The sequence below is a fragment of the Vicia villosa genome, unplaced genomic scaffold (genome assembly GCF_029867415.1).
Source record: "Vicia villosa cultivar HV-30 ecotype Madison, WI unplaced genomic scaffold, Vvil1.0 ctg.000305F_1_1, whole genome shotgun sequence".
Taxonomy (NCBI): Eukaryota; Viridiplantae; Streptophyta; class Magnoliopsida; order Fabales; family Fabaceae; genus Vicia; species Vicia villosa.
The window spans coordinates 880,541-906,578 of record NW_026705133.1 but is presented as its reverse complement, the minus strand read 5'-3'; the positions used below and the strand labels follow the sequence as shown (position 1 = coordinate 906,578).

General features: G+C 37.2%; 1 protein-coding gene across 1 annotated transcript; it reads left to right on the top strand.

Moving 5' to 3' along the window:
- Window positions 1–23,822: 23,822 nt before the first annotated feature.
- LOC131626556 (3-ketoacyl-CoA synthase 12-like) lies at window positions 23,823–25,810 on the top strand. The gene has a single exon (XM_058897379.1). The coding sequence runs from the start codon at window positions 24,198–24,200 to the stop codon at window positions 25,626–25,628; it is 1,431 nt and encodes a 476-aa protein (XP_058753362.1). The 5' UTR covers window positions 23,823–24,197; the 3' UTR covers window positions 25,629–25,810.
- Window positions 25,811–26,038: the final 228 nt, after the last annotated feature.

The following is a 26,038-nucleotide window of genomic DNA, read 5'->3' as shown; positions in this document are numbered from 1 at the left end:
CTTCAGAGTCTAGATCTTCAGAGGTTGAATTTCCTCGGACTATGGTCTTTAGAAGTTGACTTTTTCAAAATTTGTACCTTCATATGTTAGTTCTTTCAACTTCTCTTTAATGTTCAATTTTCAGTGCTGGAACTTAGTTTCTATCACAGATTTTAATCTACGATCCTGCTCACTTGAATAAACATTAGTATACCCAAGTTCTCTTTAAATACTTTGTTATCATTAAATCCTAAAGGATATGGTACAAAAAAAATTTGTTCTAACACCAATTCCTCTGACTATTTAAAAAAAATACGAGGCCTCTAGTATTTTTTAGGCAAATCATATATTCTCACCCAAGCTTGCACATGTGTTTGTCGTTGAGTGTGCGTAGTAAAATCTGGTCCCCACTTCGAAATTCTAAGTAATCTCGATTTAAGGTTAAAAGATCCCAGAGCCTATACCTTTCCCTTATCTTCTGCATTGTTGAATCAAAATTCAAAGAAATATTTTCCTATCAGTACAATCTTCTTCTCCGCCATGCCCAACCATACGTCATTTAACTTCTTCTCCAATTCTATGGTTGTCAAAGGCTTTCTCTCCCTTACCCATGATTAATCAACCATGTAAGTTATTATTGCATTCCTTAAAACCTTTCTTATATTTAGGGGTGTACATGGGTTGGGTTGGACCGGGTTTGGCCTAACCTGTTACCTAACCCATTCAAACTTTAATGGGTTGGGTTCGCCATCCAACCCGCAATTTCATTATCAAAACCAACCCGAACCGACCAGTTCATTTATGGATTAGATTGGGTTGGGTTTGTGGGTTGTGTTTCAAATTAAAAAATAATATATTTTTTTAATTTAAAAATATTGTAACACAATTCAATACATTTATACTCGTTTCTAACATACAAAATGGATGAAGCATATCATATAATATCTAATAATATTCATCAACATTACATAACATTAGATAATAGTATAAAATTTCACAAGACACATTATTTTAATAAAATACGTTAGTTAGAAATGATATAAGAGAAAATAAGAAACAACATTTAGTCTTAGAATTACGTAAACTCATTGATTTAGTAGAATTATTGGTGGAGAATAAAGCTTTTTTGGAAAAATTATGGTTAGCACTAAGATAATAATTTTATATTTCTATTTAAAATAATAATAAAAAATAAGAAATTACTAATGTAACATCAATGGGTTGGGTCAACGGATCTGCGGGTTGCAAAACTCAAACCCGATACCCGAACCAAAATTATATGGGTTGTTGTGGGTTGGATATACTTATAAATGAACGGGTTCGAGTAATTTATGGATTGGTTCGATTTGGGTTAGCGGGTTCGTGGGTCGACCCATATCCATGAACACCCTTACTATATGTTCCTCCTGTGAAATTTTGATGCAAACAAAATCTCCATTTATCGTATGTTTTGGAAGTTTATTCATTTCGGCCTCTTCCTCCACATGTTGAAACGCATGTATGAAAGAGTTATACACGCATTTTTCTCCATTGGAATATAAATTGATGGATTCAGAAAAGACACACACTTCCATGTACATTGAAACTGTTGGTGATGGTGAACAACAAAACCCTAACGAAACTCTGATAGAACTTTAAATATTCAACTCGAGCCCCCAACTTTTTAGATTATGACAAAACCTTTAACTTGTTTGAGTATTCTTAAAAATAATTAATTCACTTATTTTTAATGATATAATAAATTTAATTTAATAGAATACTTTTTTATTAATAAGATATTTTATTGGATAATAATTAATAGTATTTTATTTGAAAAACTAAATAAGCTGTCTTAGTATTTTAAAAGAGAAAATAATTTGAAACAAAAAATATTACAAAAATGATACTTATAATAAGTTGGAGGAAGTATCATTCTTTATGAACTTTGATGTTATAATACTTGTTTAACATACATAGATAAAATTGTTTAAATAGACAGGTTTTTACTAAAAAATTAATATGCCTCCTCCCCCAATTTTTTCTGGCAATTTCGTACAAAAAAATATACTTAATTTATATGGAGAAAATTATGAGATATTTTACAAAAAAATTATTTATTATTAGAATGAAAAATAAATTAAAAATAATAAATGGTAAAACAAGAAAGAAAATAGCAATGTTTTATTGATATTATAAAAGACATATAATTTTGGACAAACATATTTTAGTAGAATAGCATATAGTTTCAAATGCCCTTGCTAGGTTAGGGATTAATTCAGAAAATTTCTTTATAAACTTCCTATCCTTCTTGGTCACCCGCGGTGAAATACCCACAATGCCCTTTTATTTCGGAAATGCATCTCCGATGTTAAAAAAAGAGTGATTTCGGAGATATATCTCCGAAATCACTTTTTTTAAGTTAAAAAAGCTTTTTCGGAAATGCATTTCCGAAAACAACATTTCGGAGATGCATTTCCGAAAAATACGCGTTTTGCTGTTTATACAAAACAGCCTCCCCCCATTTCCATTTTACCCTAAAACTCAAAAACTTTCAAAAATATTTCAATTTCTGGTTCCTACTACACAAACTTCACTCTCCAAAGTTGTTCTACAACCTTCAAAGACCACTCAAAGGCTAACTCTCAAAGCTTCCAATTTGTAAGTTTTACATCCTTCAACTATAGGATTGAAATGCATAGTAGGGTTGTTAGAAATTATTGAAATGTTATAGGGTTTAGTTATTATATGTCACTGAGGTTGTTTAGGTAGTAAAAAAATTTTTTTGAAGCACTTTCGGCAAGGATTGGAAGTTCTGCGAAAAAGGTGTTCGCAGGGGGGTTTCGGAAGTGCATTTCCGAAAACACCTCCTTGACCAGTTTCGGAAATGTACTTCCGAAATTAACCCATAAAGTTTTTTTTTTATTTTCTTGATTGTTTCGCATTCTTATGGATTTCAATTTTGTTCAGGAATATGGCAGGAAACCCCGCACGACTCAAACAGAGCAGAGAGACCCAGGCAGCGTTAGCTAGACGCGAGCGGCGTCATAACTAGCAGCGACACAGGGACGGGGTCGAGTACGAGTATTCGTCCATATGGATGAGCCTGGTTCCTCATGGGTGAAAACTATGTTGACATGACATATCTCCACTACTTTATCGACCTGAGTACCATTAACCAGTGGAACTAGGGGTCAGCTATTTTGGTATACCTATACCAGAAGCTGAATGAAGCCTCCAACTAGAGGACCAGGAAGTTGACTGGATCTTGCTCACTTCTGATGGTACGTTTCTTTGTTAATTATTTCACATTTATTTATGCTTCGTATTTATTTTTAATACATTATCGTATTTGTGTTTTAGGGCTGCATCATCTCTTACTTCCCCCACATCCACGGCTTCGCCATTGATCCTCCGTACGATGACGCTTTTCTCAGGGCCGCCTGATACGTTTTCCAAAGGGGGAACAACGCAGTGGGACCATATCGCGGGTACCTCACCTGCACAACTCACGATGACATTCGTTGGACGCCATTCATTGACTACACTGTTGTTGTCCCATTTAATTGCATCGCATTATACTCTGGCTGGTTGGCATGCGGGGCCTAAACCATGGTGAGGTATCTTCCGAAGCGGTGCATGAGGCAGTTTGGACGTGTGCAGATGATACCGAGGTCACCGTTTGAGGCTACTCCCGACACAGTTACCCGAGTGGAGCTCACTGCTATATTTGAGGACTGGGCGCATTATTTGGTCCTGGAGGAGTATCGGCGTATGCAGGCCACCCAGGAGTGGCATTGTGTAGAGGGGTATGTGACATGGTTCTGTCGGGTGTCACATCCTCTGATAACACCCGACGCTCCCGGACTTCCTAGGCCAGCATATGAGGAGATCTTGGAGAACCAGCAGGCTGAGGATGACCACGCCACTGATCTCCTACCGATATGCCAGAGGATAGAGATGCTTGGGCAGGAAGCAATGGACCGAGGTATCATCGCGTAGGGCGGTCCAGAGGCGATTGTAGTCGTGGAGAGGATGGTCGGTGACGCGAGCGGTGCGGCGGCATATACCAGGCAGAGGATGTCCCAGGGCGTTAGGGTTAGGCATACCCACTAGCTGTTGCCTCTTTATTTTCTAGTCTTGACTTTTTCGTATTCGGGTTGTATTATTTTGACATCTCCGTACACTATTTATATATATATATGTATATATATATATATATATATTATTAGTATTTTATTCCAATTTGCGTGTTATATTTAGTTTATATCAAGCACTATTTACATTAAGCATTGCTTTTTGCATTGTCGTTTAAAATAGAATACGGGACTAAATATTGTAAATCTTAAACAAAAAACAAATAGGTTTCTGCATATTTCGGAGATACATTTCCGAAACAGCAAAAAATGTGAAATTGGTGTTTTCGAAGATGCATATCCGAAAACACCCCCCAATTGATGTTTTCGGAGATACATCTCCGAATTCTGAGAAAATTTGAAAGAAAACAAAACTTCGGAGATGCATCTCCGAAGCAGAGGTATTATGGGGTTTTCGCTGGACGTTCTCCCCATAGGGGGGTCTACAAAGAAATTTCCTTAATTCGGGCATTAGGGTTTGAGTTTTATCCAATCCTAATTGTACTTGCTTGTGTTTTAATATAAACATGTTTGTTTGAAAAAAATATGTTGAAAATTAATGGTACATAAAAAACAAACACACATAAAAAATATTCTCAGATCCATCAAACCGAATTTTTTAAAATGAGATCTATTCAATTTTTTTATATTCTTTCACTCTTTTCAATTGATTAAATAACTCATCTACATCTTATAAATATTTACAAAACTCTTCAAATATTTTAAAATGGGTCGCATTATACTCCACAATACTCATCTACCGAATTTTTATATATATATTTTCACTTATAATTGCACTTTTTTTTTTAATTCTCCTCATCTATTTATTTTAATTCCAAAGCTTTCCATAGTAAGCAAACCCAAAATTTATATAATCTAATCCTACTTAAATATTTTAATATGGTGTGCATGTCATAATCTTTTTTATAATATATATATATATATACACACACACACACATAAGGGATACTCAACCCAAATACAACATCAACCAAGAACTAACACACAGACAAGTCTACTAAAGGAAATTCAATAGACATTTACACCATTCATAAAAAGAACACACCTTATAATTCTTACTATCTATTGCCAACCATAGCCACGAAACCAGTTTAATATTGAACACAATTTCACAAACATCCCCTTCATCTACATTGAATAACCAATCATTTCTCATTTTCCAAATGTTTCATGTGGTATCCATCCAAATTATGCTTTCCTTATTTTTCCCACAACTACTGTTAGAACAAGATTTGTTCTGATCAATATTCTGTGTTTTGATGATAACATTATATATGAATTTTGTATATGTGTTAGCTGAAGATTTCGTTTTATGTTGTTTATCCTTCGAAGGAGTTGAGAATCGAAGGAAAGATGGTTACTGATGGCCATCCCTTAAAAAATGGCTACTGATGGTCATGCTTCGGAAAAATAAAGACTTCTAAGTTCGATGAAGATAAGTGAACGCTGAAAGATTAATGAAAGCATATGTCTTCGGGGCTTAGACAAAATTCATAGAATATGTATTCAAGTATTACTACTTAGCGTGTTTTTTAGTAGTGTTTGTTTAATACACTGCCACGCGTCGAAGATGGACTCAGGCGGGAAGATTTGAAATTCGAAGACGGTTTCGTAACCGTTCAACAACAGATGGCTTCGCTGGAAGTTCTGATGAGAAACGTGGCAGCAGATTAGTGTAGGACCGTTAAGGTCGAAACTAGTATAAATAGGAGTCTTAGTGTTAGGATTCTGTGTGTTCATTTTGTACAAATCACTCACATATTTACTCAAGTATCAAGCGTTAAGAGAAAGAGTTCGCTGAGAAAATGTACGTATGACACCACCATTTTAATACATGTGTATTATCTTCTTGTTTTTATCTTTCAGAATTACTGCATTTCGTTTATTTCTTGCCATTTACGTTTCTGCATCTTTACTTTAACGTCATTTACTTTCGAATTACTTTCACGTTATTTACTTTCAAAGTCTTTTATATTTCTGCAGTTTAAGATTCTTTACGTTTCAATTGTCCTACTAATTTTTATGTCATGTCACTTCGATGAAGTCATATTTATATATAACAAAGTGATTGTCGAGACTATTTGTTCTGTTAATCGAACAACGCTTATTGAAGAAGACTAATAATGAATATGGTCAGAACAAACATTGATAGCAATCTTCTTGACTATGTGTCCTAGGATCAATCTAGTCGATCCTGCAAGTAACCAAATCATATTTATTATAGTTTGGAAGACTAGCGGTTGTTTACCGGAAATCACCGTAAACAAATTGGCTAATGGAAAAAATCCAGTAGAAAACGATAAGAATGATAGGTTCCCTAAGAAAACTTATACATTCGACATTACCAAGTGTGATGAAATATTTGATTTATTGGTAAAAGATGGCCAAATGATACTACCTCCAAATTCAAAAATTCCTCCGTTGGAACAACGGAAGAAAAGAGGTTTTTGTAAATATCATGGGTTTTTAGGCCATAAAACTTCTCATTGTTTTCTTTTCAGGGATCTAATTCAAAATGCTCTCAATGATGGAAGGTTGAAGTTTGCTGACAAGACCAAGAGTCATATGAGGGTCGATACCAATCCCCTAAACATTGCTGACGCTAGCCTCTGCGAGGTAGAAGATATCAACATGGTGGAGGCTTCTGAAATCGAGGTTGAGGAGACTAAAGCAATGTTCAATGGAAAGCAGGCTACTGAAAGCCTAAATAGTGACATAATCTTCAATACTGATGTTGAAGAATCTTCCAAGGCAGAAATAACTGAAGCCTCGAAGGAAGAAAACAGCGAGGCCACTGAAGACCTCAGGATGAAACTCCAGAAAATCCAGATTTCTGAAGTACCTCCAGCAGCGGTCAACATGGTTAGCGCCAGACGACCAGCGTCTGAATTTGGCGAACTAGAGACATGGCTGACGAGGAAAAATGAGGGCATCGAAGTGCCTCCAAGAAATGAAAGCCTCAAAGAATATCTCTGGAATTGCCACGAGAGAAATGGTGGTAAGCAATGGATGTGTCCAAGGTGTTCGATCATGCTGAATCGAAGGGTCGAAGCCAACTTCGAAAGGGTTCGACGCGAAAGGTGGGAACACCCGGGAAGAGAGCCAAATCCCCTACTGCAACTGTACCCAAAGATGGAGGAAAGCTTGGTAGAATTTTTGGTCAGATGCCACAAAGAAAACACTGAAGTTGCTCTCTGCCCAAGATGTGGGGCAGTCTATGACGAAATGCTAGCACGATCATTCGAACGTGTGTATTGCTACATGAGTCAAGAAACTCAGGAGTTGCGTCCCAACCTGTACGGTTTCGACATTTGGACTCCAACAAAGAGGCCTGATAGCCCACATCCTAGGACTCGAAGGGTGACGTTCAAAGTCCCTGCAAATGCACCCAGGGATAGGTGGGTACAAGCTGATGCAAGAACCAACAAATGGCGAAGTTGGGACCAAGGTGGTAGAACTGCAATGGCATATAGGAAACAATTTCAAAGGTCAAATCGAGAGGCGTATCGGTTGGAGAATTATAAAGGAAAAAATCCTATGTCTCGGTCCCAGTGGAGAAGGCATCAGAGAATAAAAAAGGCTGAGAAGGAATACAGGCCAAGAGAAGCTGGAGACTCTAGTAGCAACCAAGTCCCATACCAGGGGGCAAAGTCGAACAAACCTCCGGTGGAACGCAGACTATTCGAAGCTGAAAAACTCTTGGATGAAGAGGACAAAATGCGTTCAAATTCTTGGAAAGAAGAGGATAGAATGACAAATGATTTTGACTCTGATGGAGTGTCATCTATAAACTTGAATTGCAATGTTGTCTCGGTACTCCCTCACGAGTTTAATCAGGAAACTGAAGTAGAAGACTGTGAAGAGGCTGATATTGAAGAAATGGCAAAACACAGACCTGTGTGTTACTATGTGCTGAATAACGGTGCAGTAGAAGAACAGAATGCTTTCTTCGAAAGGCCTGATGAGGGTATGCGAAATCATTTGAAGCCACTTTATATCAGGGCTAAGATTGAGAACGTGGGCATAAATAAAGTCCTAGTTGATGGGGGAGCAGCAGTAAACCTAATGCCTCAATACATGCTAAAAAGAGTTGGTATGTTCGATACGGATATAAGGCCACATAACATGGTTTTATCTAACTACGAAGGCAAAATAGGACAAACTCTGGGAGTTGTTCAAGTCAATTTGACTGTAGGCTCAGTTACCAGGCCAACCATGTTCATGGTTATACCAGCAAAGGCAAACTACAACCTTTTGCTTGGTAGGGAATGGATTCATGGAGTAGCGGCTGTACCCTCAACCATGCATCAGAGGGTGACAATTTGGAGAGAAGATGGTATAGTGGAGAATATCGAAGGTGATCAGAGTTATTACATGGCTGAGGTCAACCAGGTGAACAAAAACAACTTCGACAAGAACTTGGCAAACATAGGCCCTTGTCATGCTGCTGAAGAAATGTATACCCCAAACAAAAATGCAATGTACTATTTAACTTTACACCCAAATGGATTCCAATGGGATAGGGAGATCATGGATGGTCCACCAGATCCAGCAACATCGGAGAATTATCCAGCAGTACGGCCAACGGGCTGGGACGATGACATTAATCATGTCTGAGTCTGCGTTCTTCGAAAAGATTTCGGCCTATGTGGCCGAGAACAAAAGAAAAACGGCTCTCGAAGCCGAACTATCAAATGCAAAGATAAATACAGTCCTAACCAAAGAAGGAATATCAGAATTGGAAATACGTACGAGTTTCGAACTCCATGAAGATACGGGTCCAGTTGGAGAGATCATAGGAGAAGAACCAAGTCAAAGGTTAGATGCAATATACGACAAAGAACCGTTGGGATTTGAAAAAGACCCGATGGCGTCGAACATAAAGATGTTGGCCCAAGATCCACTTGAAGAAGTCAATCTTGGAGACAATGATCAAAAGAGAATAACATATATCAGCGCGAAACTAGAACCAGAATTGAAAGCAACGGTCATCAAAATGTTGAAAGACAATAGAGATTGTTTTGCTTGGGATTATGATGAGATGCCTGGTCTCGAAAGAGACTTAGTCGAATTGAAATTACCAATAAAAGAAGGGAAGAAGCCAATAAAACAAACTCCCAGAAGATTCGCGCCAGAAATTCACTCGAAGATTAAAGCAGAGGTCGAAAGACTCTTACGGTGCAAATTTATCCGAACTACAAGGTATGTTGAGTGGATTGCTAATATAGTACCTGTAATTAAAAAGAATGGCTCATTAAGAGTATGCATAGACTTTCGCGATCTTAATGCAGCTACTCCTAAAGACGAGTATCCCATGCCTATAGCAGAAATGCTAGTAGACTCGGCCGCAGGGTTCGAGTATTTGAGCATGTTGGATGGATATTCGGGATACAATCAAATTTTTATAGCAGAAGATGATGTATCCAAGACAGCATTTCGTTGCCCAGGAGCAATAGGCACTTACGAATGGGTTGTGATGCCTTTTGGTTTAAAAAACGCAGGGGCAACTTATCAAAGAGCAATGAATTCTATATTTCACGACTTCATAGAAACATTCATGCAAGTGTATATAGATGACATTGTGGTAAAATCTACCTCGGGTATGAGTCATCTCGATCATCTGAGCCAATCATTCGAAAGAATGAGGAAATATGGCTTGAAGATGAACCCCCTTAAATGTGCTTTCTTTGTGCAGGCAGGAGATTTCTTGGGTTTCGTAGTCCACAAAAAAGGGATAGAAATCAACCAAAACAAGACAAAAGCCATTATGGAGACCAAGTCTCCCTCCACGAAGAAAGAATTACAATCATTGTTGGGTAAGATAAATTTCTTAAGAAGATTTATCTCTAACTTAAGTGGACGCACGCAAGCTTTCTCACCTCTACTTCGGCTTAAGCAAGGGAAGTTCGAATGGCGTGCTGAACATCAAGAAGCTTTCGATCAGATAAAGCAATACTTGACTTGTCCACCAATTCTATCTCCCCCAAATGGGAAGAAGCACATGCGCCTATATATCTCAGCATCAGATAAAACAATAGGCAGCATGCTTGCACACGAGGATGAGAATGGCATCGAAAGAGCCATTTATTATTTAAGTAGAGTACTCAATGATGCAGAGACTAGATATACTGATATAGAAAAACTCTGCCTTTGTTTGTATTTCTCCTGTATCAAACTCAAGTATTATATAAAACCAGTTGATGTTTACGTTTCATCTCATTATGATGTTATTAAACATATGTTATCTAAGCCAATACTACATAGTCGAATTGGCAAATGGGCTTTAGCCCTTACTGAATATTCAGTAATATTTCAGCCTCTCAAGGCAATGAAAGGTCAGATTGTGTCAGACTTCATTGTTGACCATGCGGTGGTTGAGAATCATCAGCATTGTGTAGATTTGAAACCTTGGAAGTTATATTTCGATGGTTCAACGCATAGAGAGGGAACTGGTATTGGAATGTTGATAATTTCTCCTGATGGAATTCCAACAAAGCTCAAGTATAAAATCGAAGGTCCATCATGCTCCAATAACGAAGCTGAATACGAGGCTTTAATTGCTGGACTTGAGGCTTTGTTAGAATTGGGGGCAACCAGAGTCGAAATTAAAGGAGACTCCGAATTGGTCATCAAACAATTGACAAAGGAGTACAAGTGCATCAAAGAGAATTTGATCATGTATTTTATCATCGCAAATAGGTTACTCAAGAAATTCGAATACGTGGAATTAAAACATGTACCAAGGGCGAATAACCAGGAAGCAAACGACTTGGCTCAATTAGCTTCGGGATATAAAGTATCAAAAGAAAAGTTGCAAGAATTGATTGAAGTAAGAGGAAGAGCAATGTTTACTAAACTTTCGCCAAGTGATCTGGAAGATTCACAATTGGGTTATGCCAATAAAGAACAATTCGAGGTACTAAATATAGATTCATTGGCTGACACAGATTGGAGGAATCCAATTATTAACTATCTAAAAAATCCTTCGACGGATACAGACAGAAAAATCAAGTATAGAGCCCTGTCATATTTTTTGATGGGAAATGAATTGTTCAAGAAAACTCCGGAAGGGGTATTGTTGAAATGCTTGGGAGAAGCAGAAGCATACTTGGCTCTGTCGAACGTACATAGTGGAGCATGTGGTGCACATCAAGCAGGGCACAAAATGAAATGGCTCTTGTTTCGTTATGGGATGTATTGGCCTTCGATGCTAAAGGATTGTATAGAGTTCGCGAAAGGGTGCCAAGAGTGCCAAGAACATGCAGGTATCCAACACGCTCCAGCAAACGAACTAAGTACAATAGTAAAACCATGGCCTTTCAGGGGATGGGCACTAGATTTGATTGGAGAGATTCACCCCAAGTCATCCAAAGGGCAAAGATACATTTTGGTAGGAATAGACTATTTCACAAAATGGGTTGAAGCAATACCACTGGCAAATGTGGATCAAGAGGCGGTGATTGAGTTTATTCAGAAACACATTATATATAGATTTGGAATCCCAGAAAGTATAACAACTGATCAGGGATCAGTCTTTACTGGACGAAAAATGCAAGATTTTGCCAGAGAAATAGGTTTCAAGCTATTTACTTCTACACCTTATTATGCCCAAGCAAATGGACAGGTTGAAGCAGCAAATAAAATAATAATTGGTCTTATCAAGAAGCATGTAGGAAAGAGACCCAAGAATTGGCATAAGACTTTAGATCAAGCACTTTGGGCTTGTCGAACATCTCCAAAAGAAGCTACGAATACAACTCCTTTCCAGTTGACGTTTGGACATGACACAGTTCTTCCAATTGAGATATGTTTGCAATCAGTAAGGATACAAAGACAAGCAGACATTCCTCCCAATGTATACTGGGAGTTGATGATGAATGAGTTAGTAGATTTGGACGAAGACAGACTTCGAGCGCTGGAAATGATAAAAAGGCAAAAGGAAAGAGTGTCCAGAGCTTATAATAAAAAAGTGAAAGGTAAAACTTTTGTTAATAATGACTTAGTCTGGAAAGTTATTTTGCCTATAGATCGAAAGAATCAGGCACTTGGTAAATGGTCCCCACATTGGGAAGGACCCTTTCGAATCTTAAAAGTATTCTCGAACAATGCTTATGAAATCGAAGAATTAGTAGAAGATCATAGGATCTTGAGAGTAAACGGGAAATATTTGAAGAGATATAAACCAAGTATGCACGAAGTAAGGATTGCAAAGACGTAGATACCTAGGGTACTACGAAAAGCCAAAATGGTCAGGCACCAAAATGGCTTCACAATCAGGAAGAATTATGGAAAGAAAAAGCAAAGAAGACACTAAAATATTCTTTTTCATTTCAAGCATGGGAATACATTCATTACAAAAAGATCCACAGAATAGGATCTGAAGTTACAAAAGAAGGAAGGCATAAATATATAAAAAGATTAAACCTAGGGTAAAAAACTTGCTAGTCAATCCTTTGGTTTAAATTGTCCAAAGACAACACGGGAGAAGGTTCAGCCTCGAACATATCCATGGCTCCAGAAGTACGCATCCTTCTCACTACGCCTTTCTTAAGGAAAATATAGCTAAGAAGTCTCCCGTAAGGAAGACAAGTCACAACCCCTCGACGGTCAACACCGGCAGAGACAGCTTTAACAAGTCCCTTGAAGATCATCAAAGGGATGTTAATTTTCTTCCCTCGAAGACCACAGAGGATAAACTCCAAGTCTTCAACCATGATGTCATTTTCGTTAATCCGCCGAGGTTGGAAGTTCCCCACGAGCATCTTGTGCCAGATCCTGATGACTTTGGCACTGAAGCGGTCATTATCCACAAGAGCTCTCAGCATAAGATGAGTAGTCATGTTGAAACTGTTGTCATCAAAAGTTTCACCAGAGTTATTGCACCTTATTAGATTAGCAATAGTGGTGGGAGTAATGCTGAGACGAGCGTGTCGAATAACAGAATCAATGGTGGTCCTACCTTCAGGGTCTATGCGTAAAGACGCATTCATCCAGAATTCTGCCACCATGTTGGGGTAAATAGCACCCTCCAGGACTTCCTCAAAGTAGAAGTCTAGTTCCTGGTTAACAAACAAGGTTTCGATGTTGATGAAATGGCGAACAAGTTCATCCTCAGAGAGTCTGAACTCGCCTCTAATGAGGGCTTTGATGTCGTTAAAGAAGAGAGGTTCAGCCATTGCAAGGTAAGAAAGTTGTTCTGAAAGAGAAGTTGTGTGTTTTCTTTTTTCTGTGTTTAGTTTGGAGAGAAAACGCATGAATGAGAAATAAAGGTGATATTGGACCCTTTTATAGAAGGGGAATACTGAAGGGTGGATTTTAATTGCCAATGAGTGATTGGACTGCGGTTGGTTTTCCAAAGAAAGGAGTTATGGCTTCCGCCGTTTCCCGCCCTTGGAAGTTGAGAAGTAATCATTAAAACTGATGCACGCACGTCTGAAAACCGACGTTTTGGAGAAAGTGACGTCACTTTTAATAATGATTATGGCTAGAAGAAGTGGAAACGTCAAGTCTAGAGGCAAAAGTGCTGCGAAGGATGTTCAGGTTCTACATGTTGCATTTAATAAAAGCACTGTAGGAAATCTAAAGATATATCTTGACAAGAAATTGAAAGATTTGCTAAATCAACAATGGCAAATATGATAGAGATAAAAGAAAGTCAAGCGTACAAATATTATATGTCTACAGTGGCCTCGATTACAAAATAAAGGTGCAATAAGTAACAAGATCGAAAACATTTAGTTGAAATCCTCAGGGAGATCCTTTTTGATCTTCAAATATTGAGTCTCCCATGAAGACATGCGAAGTTCAATTAGTGCCCGGTGTTTCTTCAACTTTTCGATTTCTGGCACTAACTTTTGTGCAGCCTCGAAATGTTTCATTCCTGACTGCACCACTTCGAGCAAGTCTTGTTGATTAGACTTTTGTAGGACTGCTTGACAATTTTCAGCCTCCTTTATCTTGCCCTCGAGTACCTTGATTTCTTGTTTCCAAGAGCTGATTTTCGTCTCATAATCATCAATGGCCTTCTGATTTCCTGAATGTTTGAGCCTGAGGGCCTCACCTTGTTTCGTTGCGTCCATAGCAAAATTCCATGAAGAGTCATGAGAGGCCTTTTTCTCAGATAACTCTTTTTCGACGTTTTGCCTTCGAAGGATGTTAGCTTGGAGTTGCTCGAGTAGAGAGCCCAGCAGAACAATTACCTCTGAAACTTCTGTGGAAACTTGGAGCAAATCTACTTTCTTTAGAAGTTGATTTAAGTTGTGGCTCTTAATAGGGTCCCGATTGAGAACATCTACAAGATTGACCCCAAAGAATCTTTCTTTTATTTGTCGAAGAAGACTGGGAATATCTTCCTTGTCACTAGAGTCTGCAGTAGCAGTTGCTGAGACATTAAGCTCCGGAGGCGAAGGAGTATTCACATTCATAATGGCCTTTAAGAAACTGAGAGGATCAGTTTGCTTAAGTTGTTCAAGCTCTGAAGGAGTAAGCTTTGCAGGGGCAGGCGTCGAAGTTGTCTCATGAATGGTTTTGGCGTCAAGAGTTGAAGTTCCATGAGAAACTGGTTTTTCAGGCTGAGAAATTTCTTCCATAGCATCTTTCTCCGATGCGGAATCTTCGTTGCCATGTGATTGCTGATTCACATTATCGCTGCCTGAGAATGGATGATCCTCTTCCAAATTTTTGCCTTGATGGGTAGGTGGGGATTCGTCAGTAGAGTGGCTTTCTTCGACTGGTTCAGTAGGCAATATGGTAGCAATTGGCCTAACGTCTTCGAAGACTGGTGAAAGAACGCGAGTTTGATTTTGAGAGGTACCTATGTTAAACAGAGCAAAGTTATTCAAAAATAAATAAACTTTTGAAGAGTTTAGTTAACGAAAGTTAGAGTTTGACAACTACCATAAAGTTTGTCAACATCAATGGTGAGGCCAGGGTCTTTAAAACCGGAAGTAGCAGTGCCAGCATCATCCTGCAATAACAAGGTAAAGTGTCAGTACAATTATTTAGTTAAAATCACAAGATAATATGTGGGACAAACCCAAAGTACCTTGGGAGGAATATTGTCTGGACTTGAATTATGGCTTTCCACAACGAAAGCATTACTAGCAGCTTTCAAAGGAGACTCTTCAGAGGACGCTTTATCACCAGGAGAAACAGCTTTGGAAGGACTTGCCTTTCTCCCTTTTCTCGAAGGGGTAACAGCTTTGTATTTCTTCTTCTGTCCTTGTCTAGTTTGAGGAGGGGATTTATCTTCGCCATCCGAACCAGTGGTCGAAGAAGCTTTACGCTTCGAACCCGTTGGGGGTTTCGAACTCTGGCAAGTGGAAAATGAGAAAGATGAATACTAATCACGTATTGTACAAGATTGAGAGTATGAGATAAGTATGTACCGTGGGCTTCTTATCGGTGACGAGGGAGTCACTCCCACTTGGTTTATTGCTTTTGGATGTCCCAGAGTCTTTTGGGGCAGAAGCTTCCTTGATTTTCCTCCTTCGTGCAACAGCTGTAGTTGAGACTGAAATCAGTATATCAATAAAGAAAAGATAAGTCAGTCGAAAAGATTGCCTTAATCCAGACCTTCAGGTATTGGAGTCAGGACACGAACATGTTTAAGATCTATATGAAGATGTCCTTTGAAAGTATCCAAGGTATGCTTAGTCGGAACCACTCGTTCAGCGCGTTTTTTGGTACTCTCTTGAAGAATTTTGAGAGCATTCCCACACACGAACCAGTCTGGGAAAGGAGGACTTAGAGCCACACCAAAATCAGCACTTGGTAGTGGGGGGAATTTTGGAGGATTGAGTTTGAAAGCCACTTCATAACGTAGTTCTGGTCGAACATACGGGGGCAATTTCAACTTATTTAGTTTGGCGGAAAACTTTTCGCGCAAAGTAACTGCAGCCTCACGAACAGTCCGACTAAGATCATCAGGCCTATAGATAGTTTCAAAGAATTTTTGAAAAGCTTGGATTTCTTTAATATGAGTGGAAGTACCTTTTTGGAAGTTCTCCTGCACATCATTGAAAGCTGCAGTTAGTTCCTGAGCAAGGTTATCAGCATCAAAAATTTGAGAGCTATAATACTCTGTCCACCATTGATGAAAATCTGGTGTAGAGTAAAAAGAAGGTTCAAAAGGAATAGGAGAAAGATTGGTGACGTCAACATATTTGTCGATTTTTTGTTCACATTCCTCTTCAGTCAAATACAAAGTGTGGAAACACATATGGTTTCTTTTCTCATATAAGCACTTGGGTGTTATTTGAGTTAACCCAAATTGTCTTGAGACCAAATTCGGTTGATAGCACATGAGGATACATTGACCCTTTGATGGTCGAAGACGGTGGGAAAACAATCTTGGGGTCAGAAAGGCTTCCCAAATTTCCATAGATTCAGTTTGTTGATCCTGAGATGTTGGTGGAAATTTTCGAGTAAACCATTCAGGACCTATCGTTCTGTGTACAAATGGGGCCATAGAAGGATCGAACTGGTCACGCCGAGCAAACATCATCGAATACGCCAGGAAATGTTCATGAAGCTTTCCCATTTCTTCTTTTGGAGTTAGGTAAGCTAACCTGGTCCCCTCTATAGTTCGATTTTTGATTATGCTGTCCTCCTCATTGACATCTCCTCGAAAGGGAAGATGAGTTTCGAATGTAGCATTAAGCCACAATTGCAATAGCCAGAAAGGACCAGCGTAAAGTAAACTACCAGATTTGAAATTCTTGGTAAGGTTTGCAGCTTCACTAAGGTTTTCATAAAGAGACCCTAGAAGTAGTTGGCTGAAGTTGAGCTTTTTCCCAGCATGCAATTGATTAGCCATGCAAAGGTACCTTTTCGCAACTTGGATAGACCTTGAACAAAAGGCACATCGTGAAAGCCATAATGCTAGAAAAGCAATATGCTCTTCATCAGATACTGTCGCTTCAGTGGTAATATGATGCTTCTGGATGAATGCCGTATAAGTGACTTGCGAATCGTTAAAACCAATAGTGTCATCATCCATTTCATTGGGGTCGAAGGTTTCACCAGTTGGTCGAAGTCCTGTAATAGCGGCCACGTCGAAAAGCGTGGGGGTAACCATTCCACATGGGAGATGGAAGGTGTTGTGAGAAGCATCCCAAAAATGAACCGCTGCTACTAGCATGGGTTGGTTGTATTCTAAACCCGTTCTTGACAGTTGAATCAAATCATATATTCCTAATGCTTTCCAGAAGGATCCTTTTTGTTTCTCTACCCTTTCTAGCCAGGCATAGTACAAGTCAGGATCTTTGGCTAAAGGGATTGACCTAAACACTTTTACAGAATTGGTCATATAGTTTAACCTAATTTTGTTTAAAGCTACAGGGACTGCGGTTGAAGTTTCCTCAATATTAGCAGATTTGCCTAAAGGAGAGCGACCGTCTTCATCTATCTTAACTTTGCTAACTAATGGTCTAGTCTTGTAGTAAGCAGGAAAAAACTTATTCATAGATTGGATATTTTCACTCGGTAACGGACCCATAAAGGCAAGAGTTTTTCCAGAGAGTTCAAAGGGAATGATTACCTGGGAAGCGTAAATAGCGCGTATCTCTTCAGTGTTAGGGTTTGGAACGAACTCTCGTTCCCCAGAACGTGTCGTTGATTGGAGCTTCAAAGCGGGTTGAAGAACATTTGAAGATGAAGCCATGAAGAAATTTTTTATTAAAAGAACAAGATTCTGAAAAGAGTGAAGATGTTTAAATTTTTTGGTGAAGAAGATGAATGAAAGGCGGTATAGAGACACAAGATCAAGTATTTAAAGGTTTAACGGAAACCTTTTTAAATCTTTTGGGTAAAACTCGAGAGACACGTGGCGGCTGGTGATTTAATCCAACGGCGGTCGAATGAGTTAGCTTCACTCCTAGTATGTAGGAGTAATGATCAGGAAGTAAGGTTAAAACGTGGGAATGTAGGTTATGAGAAGACATCTTTGAAAATGACAAGACGTCTCGGAAACAGTGTTATCAGTGATTATGACGCTAGTCAGCAGTCTTGGAACTTTCAAGGATCATAAAAACGAAATCTTATAATGGCAAGAAACGCCTATTTCTGTTGATTCTCGAAACAGGCATTTATTGGGGGCAATTTGTTAGCTGAAGATTTCGTTTTATGTTGTTTATCCTTCGAAGGAGTTGAGAATCGAAGGAAAGATGGTTACTGATGGCCATCCCTTAAAAAATGGCTACTGATGGTCATGCATCGGAAAAATAAAGACTTCTAAGTTCGATGAAGATAAGTGAACGCTGAAAGATTAATGAAAGCATATGTCTTCGGGGCTTAGACAAAATTCATAGAATATGTATTCAAGTATTACTACTTAGCGTGTTTTTTAGTAGTGTTTGTTTAATACACTGCCACGCGTCGAAGATGGACTCAGGCGGGAAGATTTGAAATTCGAAGACGGTTTCGTAACCGTTCAACAACAGATGGCTTCGCTGGAAGTTCTGATGAGAAACGTGGCAGCAGATTAGTGTAGGACCGTTAAGGTCGAAACTAGTATAAATAGGAGTCTTAGTGTTAGGATTCTGTGTGTTCATTTTGTACAAATCACTCACATATTTACTCAAGTATCAAGCGTTAAGAGAAAGAGTTCGCTGAGAAAATGTACGTATGACACCACCATTTTAATACATGTGTATTATCTTCTTGTTTTTATCTTTCAGAATTACTGCATTTCGTTTATTTCTTGCCATTTATGTTTCTGCATCTTTACTTTAACGTCATTTACTTTCGAATTACTTTCACGTTATTTACTTTCAAAGTCTTTTATATTTCTGCAGTTTAAGATTCTTTACGTTTCAATTGTCCTTTTAATTTTTATGTCATGTCACTTCGATGAAGTCATATTTATATATAACAAAGTGATTGTCGAGACTATTTGTTCTGTTAATCGAACAACGCTTATTGAAGAAGACTAATAATGAATATGGTCAGAACAAACATTGATAGCAATCTTCTTGACTATGTGTCCTAGGATCAATCTAGTCGATCCTGCAAGTAACCAAATCATATTTATTATAGTTTGGAAGACTAGCGGTTGTTTACCGGAAATCACCGTAAACAATATGATAATGTGGTACTCTAATCCTTTGCATTTCCATTTCAGGAAATACATAAAGAGTATGCATAAATCAGCTCTCAGAAGCACTGACTCAGAAGGTTCTGGATGACTACATCAGGACATGCTCTGGCAAGACATCAGAAGATGGTCAAACAGAATCAAAACATGAACTGAATGCATCAGAAGAACGAAGTCAGAAGTAGAAGCACTGAAGTTCTGATTGGTATCACGCTCAAGCTCTTCAAAGTCAGAAGACAAGAAGATGCTCTGCACCAAGTTGTTGACTCTGATATTCAAACGTTATTATACACAAAATCTGAGTCCAGAAGAAAGTACAAGATGAAAGGCTGAAACGTCTAATCTCTGACTGACAAAAGGAACGTTAGAAGCTACAAAAGACAAAGTCAGTAAAAGCAGGAAAAGCAAGGCTCGAGGTAGTTGACAAAAGTGTGAAACATTAAATGCAGAGCTGTACTATTCACGCAAAGTATTAAATGCTCCCAACGGTCATTTCCTCTCAACGCCTATAAATAGAAGTTCTGATCAGAAGCAAAGTAGAACACTTGTGCATAATACTGAAACGCTGTCAAAATCAAATCTTACGAACTTCATCTTCAACCTCACAAACTCTTGTAATATTTAGTGAGCGTTAAGCTTAGAACTTAAGAGAAATATCACTGTTGTGATTACAACTTTATTAGAGCAATCTTACTCTTGTAAACATTAATTTACATTGTTTGTAAAAGGTTCCTAGAGTGATCAAGTTGTGATTTGTAGACTCTAGAAGACTTAGAAGGTCTCCAAGTGGATAACCATTGTAATCAGTTGGATTAGTGGATTAAATCCTCGGTTGAGGTAAATCATTCTAAGGGGGTGGACTGGAGTAGTTTCGTTAACAACGAACCAGGATAAAAATAATTGTGTTAATTGTTTTTATCTTACAAGTTTTTGAAGTCACACTTATTCAAACCCCCCCTTTCTAAGTGTTTTTCTATCCTTCAACTACCACTAAGAGCCTTATAAAATAGCAAAAAATTCTCAGTGGTATCGTTCAACCTCGAATTCTCTTTATCCAGCCAAAGCAACACATGATCCCAAACTGAAACAGCAGTGTGACTGTTAAAAAATAAGTGAAACACTTTCTCTTCACTAACCGTGGAGAAAGGGCAATGATTCTCCATTGAATCTGGTATGATATTTCTTCGAATGAGTTGATGCCTGGTGGACAGCTTGTCAAACAACAGTCTCCAAATAAAAATTTTGACTTTCGATGGAACTTTTACTTCCCACAGTAATGCAATTACTTCCTTGATTGATTCGTTAATCTGATCCAAAGGCTCCACCTGCATTATTAGTTTGTAGAATGACAGAACATAATATTGTTTATTGGCATTTGGCAGCCCAACTTTATCCTGCATACCCCTGACCGACTGCAGATCACACAAAATGCTCAACAAAACCGCTTCCTCCTCGGCTCCAGCATCTACACTAGACAGCGAGTTTAACATAGGGACATCCCATCTCCAAAAGTTATCCTCCCAAAAACCAAATCCGATATCATCCCATCCTTACTGCAACTGCTAATTGTCTTTAATGCATTGTCCTAGGACATTTCTCACAATCCTTTGTAATTTTATTTTTGGGTGTAGTTTATGTCACCTAATTTTTTTTTTTTTTGCAATGACTAAATTTTTCTTTAGCTTAAAGAAAAGTTATTAATTTTGAAAAATTATTTTGTTGGGCAAACAATGAATTAGAAAATGGATTTGCAAAACTTTCCTTAAGCTTTGTTTGAAATGATTTTCTATTCTGAAATTTCCAAAAATTGAAACAAATATTTAAATTTTCGAAAATTGAAACAAATATTTAAATTTTCAAAAATTGAAACAAATATTTATTGAGTTTTAAGATTTTCAAAATACGAAAATCAGTTTTAGTTTTGAATTATTAAATTTAAAAAAATTCAATTTTTAATATTAACATAAAAATAAATATTCATGATAAATATATCTTGAACAAGCTTTTCATATTATTAAGTTTACAAATATATAATATATTTAATTAATAATAATTTTATAACAGTGCTTAAAAGTGATAGTTGTCGACAAATGTGTGTCCAAGTGGTGATGGTGGTGGTTAGAGTGGTGCTAATAGGTGGAAGTTAAAGTAGTGGTAGTTGGTGGTGATGACCATAATAGTTTACGATGATCGAAGTGGTGGTTATAGTGGTAGTCGCTGGTGATGATTGATGATCGGCGATGATCAAAGTGGTGTTGGACAATAATTAAAATGGTGGTTGGTGGTGACGTTTAAAGTGGTGGTTGACGATGATCAAAGTGGTGGCTAGTAGTGATCAGAGTTGTAGTCATAAAGGTAGTTATTGTTTGTTAGAAAAATGATAGGTGGACATGATGGTGATTAAAAGTGGTCAAAGTGATGGTATATGATTTTGGACCGGTGGTCGCATTCGTTAAAGTGGTGATCAGAAATGATTAGAATGGTTGTCATAATGATAGTTATATGGAGATTTTAATGGACATGGTGGTTATCATAGGTGACCAGGGGCGGACTTACCTTGAGGCAGGGTGTGGCTAGCCACACCAGATTTTTCAATTTTTTTATATTATATATAATATTTAGTTGTATTAAAATTAAGTTAATTTATAAATTATGACACTTTTTAAGAATACTAAATAAAAAATTATTTATAAAAGTCAATATTTCAATTTTCAATGAATTGAATAAACACATTTTTAAAAAAATTTACTATTTTAATCACTTAAAAAGTGTTCCAAGAGCATTGGTTTGCATTTCCCATAAATTAGAAAAAAATACTACGAACACACCAACTCACTTTTTTCTCTCTTTTAATATTTCTTCTCATTTTTCTTTCTCTCTCTCACGCAATAACTTCTTTTTCTCTTCTTCTCAAACCCCGTCATCTCTCATATTTGTCTCTTGTTCTCATATTTACTAATCCAAAAACCTCTTATTTTTTCTCCAAAATTTACAAAGATATAAGGACTTTCAGATCTTTGTGTAAAACTTGTGGAAAATAACTGCAACACATTTGATATAGTTTATAAGCTTCTGAAATTGACTTTAGTCTTTCGGTAGCAACTGCAAGTGTGAAATGTGTTTTTTCAGCTATGAAGTTTGTGAAGAGTCAGTTATGTAACAAAATGAATGACCATCGATTAAATGACCGTCTTGTAACTTTTATATAAAGAGATGTTCTTGGAACAAGTAACAATGATGTCATTTTAGCTCATTTTCAAGAAATGATGATAGACGATTTTCATTGTAATGTATTGCATTAAATAATATTATTATTCATTTTTAATATGATTTAGTTCGTATTTTCTTTTATGTTTAGCCACATCAATATATGTTGTCTGGCTCTGCCCATGTAGGTTAGAAGTGATCGGTGATGGTCAAAGATAATCTCAATGATGGTCGATGGTAGTCACACTAGTTGTTAGAGCAGGGGTCGGCAACAATTGATGATGGTGTGTTAGTTTTAAAAATAAAAAAATCAAAACCTATTTTTTGGTTAAGTTATAGTGACATTTTATTTTGAAATAAAATTAGAAATCAACTCAACTTCATTTTACACGCTTATGAGACACTTACGTACAAGACCAACTAGTTAGTTACAATACTAGTACGTATGATTGTTTGGCCTATTACGGGTTGACACCTTAGTCTCTCATAAAGGGGTTTGTTCGGTTGATTTTAGTTTCATTTCTTTCTCTCATGTTTAAGCTAAATTTGTAAAACTAAATTTGTACTTGTATTATATTGTGTTTGCCTAAAAGTTACTCATGAATCATATTGTAAAACATATTGATAAATAGTCACGAGTCATTTTTCTTTTCTTTTCTTTTAGCACACATCTTTGACATTTAGGAATTAGCACTTTGAATTTGAGTTTGACCATGTCGATATGATAAATTATGATATAATGCATTTTATATAAATTATTTTTTGACATAAAATTTATTTTAAATATTTTATGTAATGTGAAATTTTTAGTCACATCTCTCACGTTTAGGACATAACTTGTGGCATAATAAATCTTACATAAATTATTTTGTGAAATATAAAATTTAGAGTTGAGTCTGAAAACTCATATGTATTGTGTTACAGAAAATTTTGAATATTAAAGAATATTTGTGTATAAACTTACGTATTACTATCAATTTTTCACATTTTGGTAGCGGGATTCAAACTCAGGTCATAAATTTAAGCTGAAACCTTAATATCAAAACCAATTTGTTAAGCAATCTTAAATAGATTTTAATAAAATTTAAGCCAAGTCTAATTCAATTATTACAAAATCAACTTGTTGAATGAACTAGGGACAGATCTTCCAGTTATAAACTTGGATATATCACCCATAAAGACGACCCATGTTGCTTCTTGAAACTAAAACCTTCTTGAAACTAAAAGCTACATGCTATCTTGCTCTCATGAATAAAATGGTGACATGTTACCTATGCACATTTGACCATGCTACCATAAATGAATACTCACATTATACCTATGCACATTCCACAACCTCTAATTTCAATTTTGTCTTTTATAAAAACAAATAACAATTTTTTTTCCAACTGGCCATACACACACACACACTCTTAACTGGATCTTGGAAAGTAGTTGCAATGGTTAGAGAGTCGTTCAAAGTGCAAAAGCTTCTTATATCCATATCCAACAACTTTGCATTGAGAAGAAGCTACTACATAGGTTCAAGGTACATGACACACCAAAGATTTTAACAAAACATAAAAATAAAGTTTGTTGGGGGTTGAGATATTGACATGTTGTTAAGTCTAATGAACACATTCACATGCTCAAAAAAACTATACCACCATAACACACTCAACTCAACTCAACTCAACTCAACAAAACTCTCTCCTTATAAACACTACTCTCCCTTGAACTTTCCATCTCCAAATTAAATCTCTCTCCACAAAAAACTCTCTAACCCTTTTTCTTCTCTCTCTCAAATGGAGTCTCTCTCTTTAATTTTTCTTGTCCCAACATTGTACTTGTGTTTCCTAATATGGAAACTATTCGATCAAAAGAGGGACCAAGAGTGTTACCTATTAGATTACCAATGTCACAAACCAACTCAAGATAGAATGCTAGGGACAGAGTTTTGTGGCAAAATAATCAGAAGAACCGAGAATTTGGGTCTAGATGAGTACAAATTTCTTCTCAAAGCCATAGTAAGTTCCGGCATCGGCGAGCAAACTTACGCGCCAAGAAACGTCTTCGAGGGCCGCGAAGCATCGCCAACCATCCACGACGGGATCTCGGAGATGGAAGACTTTTTCGACGACAGCATTGTGAAACTCCTAGCCCGGTCGAAAATATCCCCCTCCGAAATCGACGTCCTCGTCGTCAACATCTCCATGCTCTCCACTCTCCCGTCTCTATCCGCGCGGATCATCAACCGATACAAACTACGCCACGACGTCAAAGTCTACAACCTCACTGGAATGGGCTGCAGTGCTAGTCTTATCTCCCTAGACATTGTTCAAAATATTTTCAAATCACAAAAAAACAAGCTAGCCCTTTTAGTGACATCAGAGTCTCTTAGTCCAAATTGGTACCCCGGAAACAACAAATCAATGATCCTTGCCAACTGTCTCTTCCGCTCGGGCGGATGCGCGGTTCTTCTAACAAACAAAAGATCCTTAAAGCACAAAGCTATACTGAAACTAAGTTGCTTAGTAAGAACTCACCACGGCGCGAGAGACGAGTCGTTCGGATGTTGTCTCCAAAAGGAAGATGAACAAGGCAAGAGTGGTATTTTCTTAGGAAAAAATCTCCCAAAAGCCGCAACAAGAGCATTTGTTGACAATCTAAGAGTAATATCACCAAAAATTCTACCAACAAGGGAACTCTTTAGGTTTCTCTTAGTCTCACTTTTGGAGAAACTTAAAATAATGTGTACTTATTCTTCTAAGTCCTCTAGTGGAGTAGCAACAATAGTAACAAAAAAATCACCATTGAATTTCAAAACCGGCATTGATCATTTCTGCCTCCACACAGGAGGAAAAGCAGTGATAGATGGAGTTGGAATGAGCTTGGATCTAAGTGAGCATGATCTTGAGCCAGCAAGGATGACACTTCATAGATTTGGCAACACTTCTGCAAGTAGTTTGTGGTATGTGTTAGGTTACATGGAAGCAAAAAAGAGGTTAAGAAAAGGTGATAGAGTTTTTATGATAAGTTTTGGAGCTGGATTTAAGTGCAATAGTTGTTTGTGGGAAGTGATGAAGGATCTTGGAAATGGATATGGGAATGTTTGGGATGATTGTGTTGAGGATTATCCACCAGAGACTTTGGTTAGTCCTTTCATGGAGAAGTATGGTTGGGTTAATCAAGTTGATGATGTAAACAATGTTGAACTTCCTGATTTTCTTAAGTGATTAATTAAGGTAATTAATTGAAAAATTTAAGAAAAAAGAGGATTGAAGGAGTGTAATTTTTTTTATGTATACTAGATTTCTTGATGAGGATCAAGGTTATTTATTATTATTATTATTGTGCATTAATTTCATTGTTATGTATTAATAATATATACACTTGTTATTATTTTTATATAAGGAGTCTGTCTACTTTTTGTTCATCTATGATTTGTTTCTATATTTTGTAAAAAATATTGTTTCTATTTATATATAGTGGAACATGAAATCATATTTTGAATCTTGATTAAAACAATTTGTAATTAGAATTTTGAAAAAATATTTTTTGTCTAGTATATTATTTTCAAAGTTCATTTTAACCCCTTAACTTAAAAAGGATTTATATTGGTCTCTTAATTTTCAAAACGTTTCAT

Bases quoted from the DNA above. Each gene is read 5' to 3' on its own strand.
- LOC131626556 (XM_058897379.1), top strand. From the start codon at position 24,198: ATGGAGTCTCTCTCTTTAATTTTTCTTGTCCCAACATTGTACTTGTGT.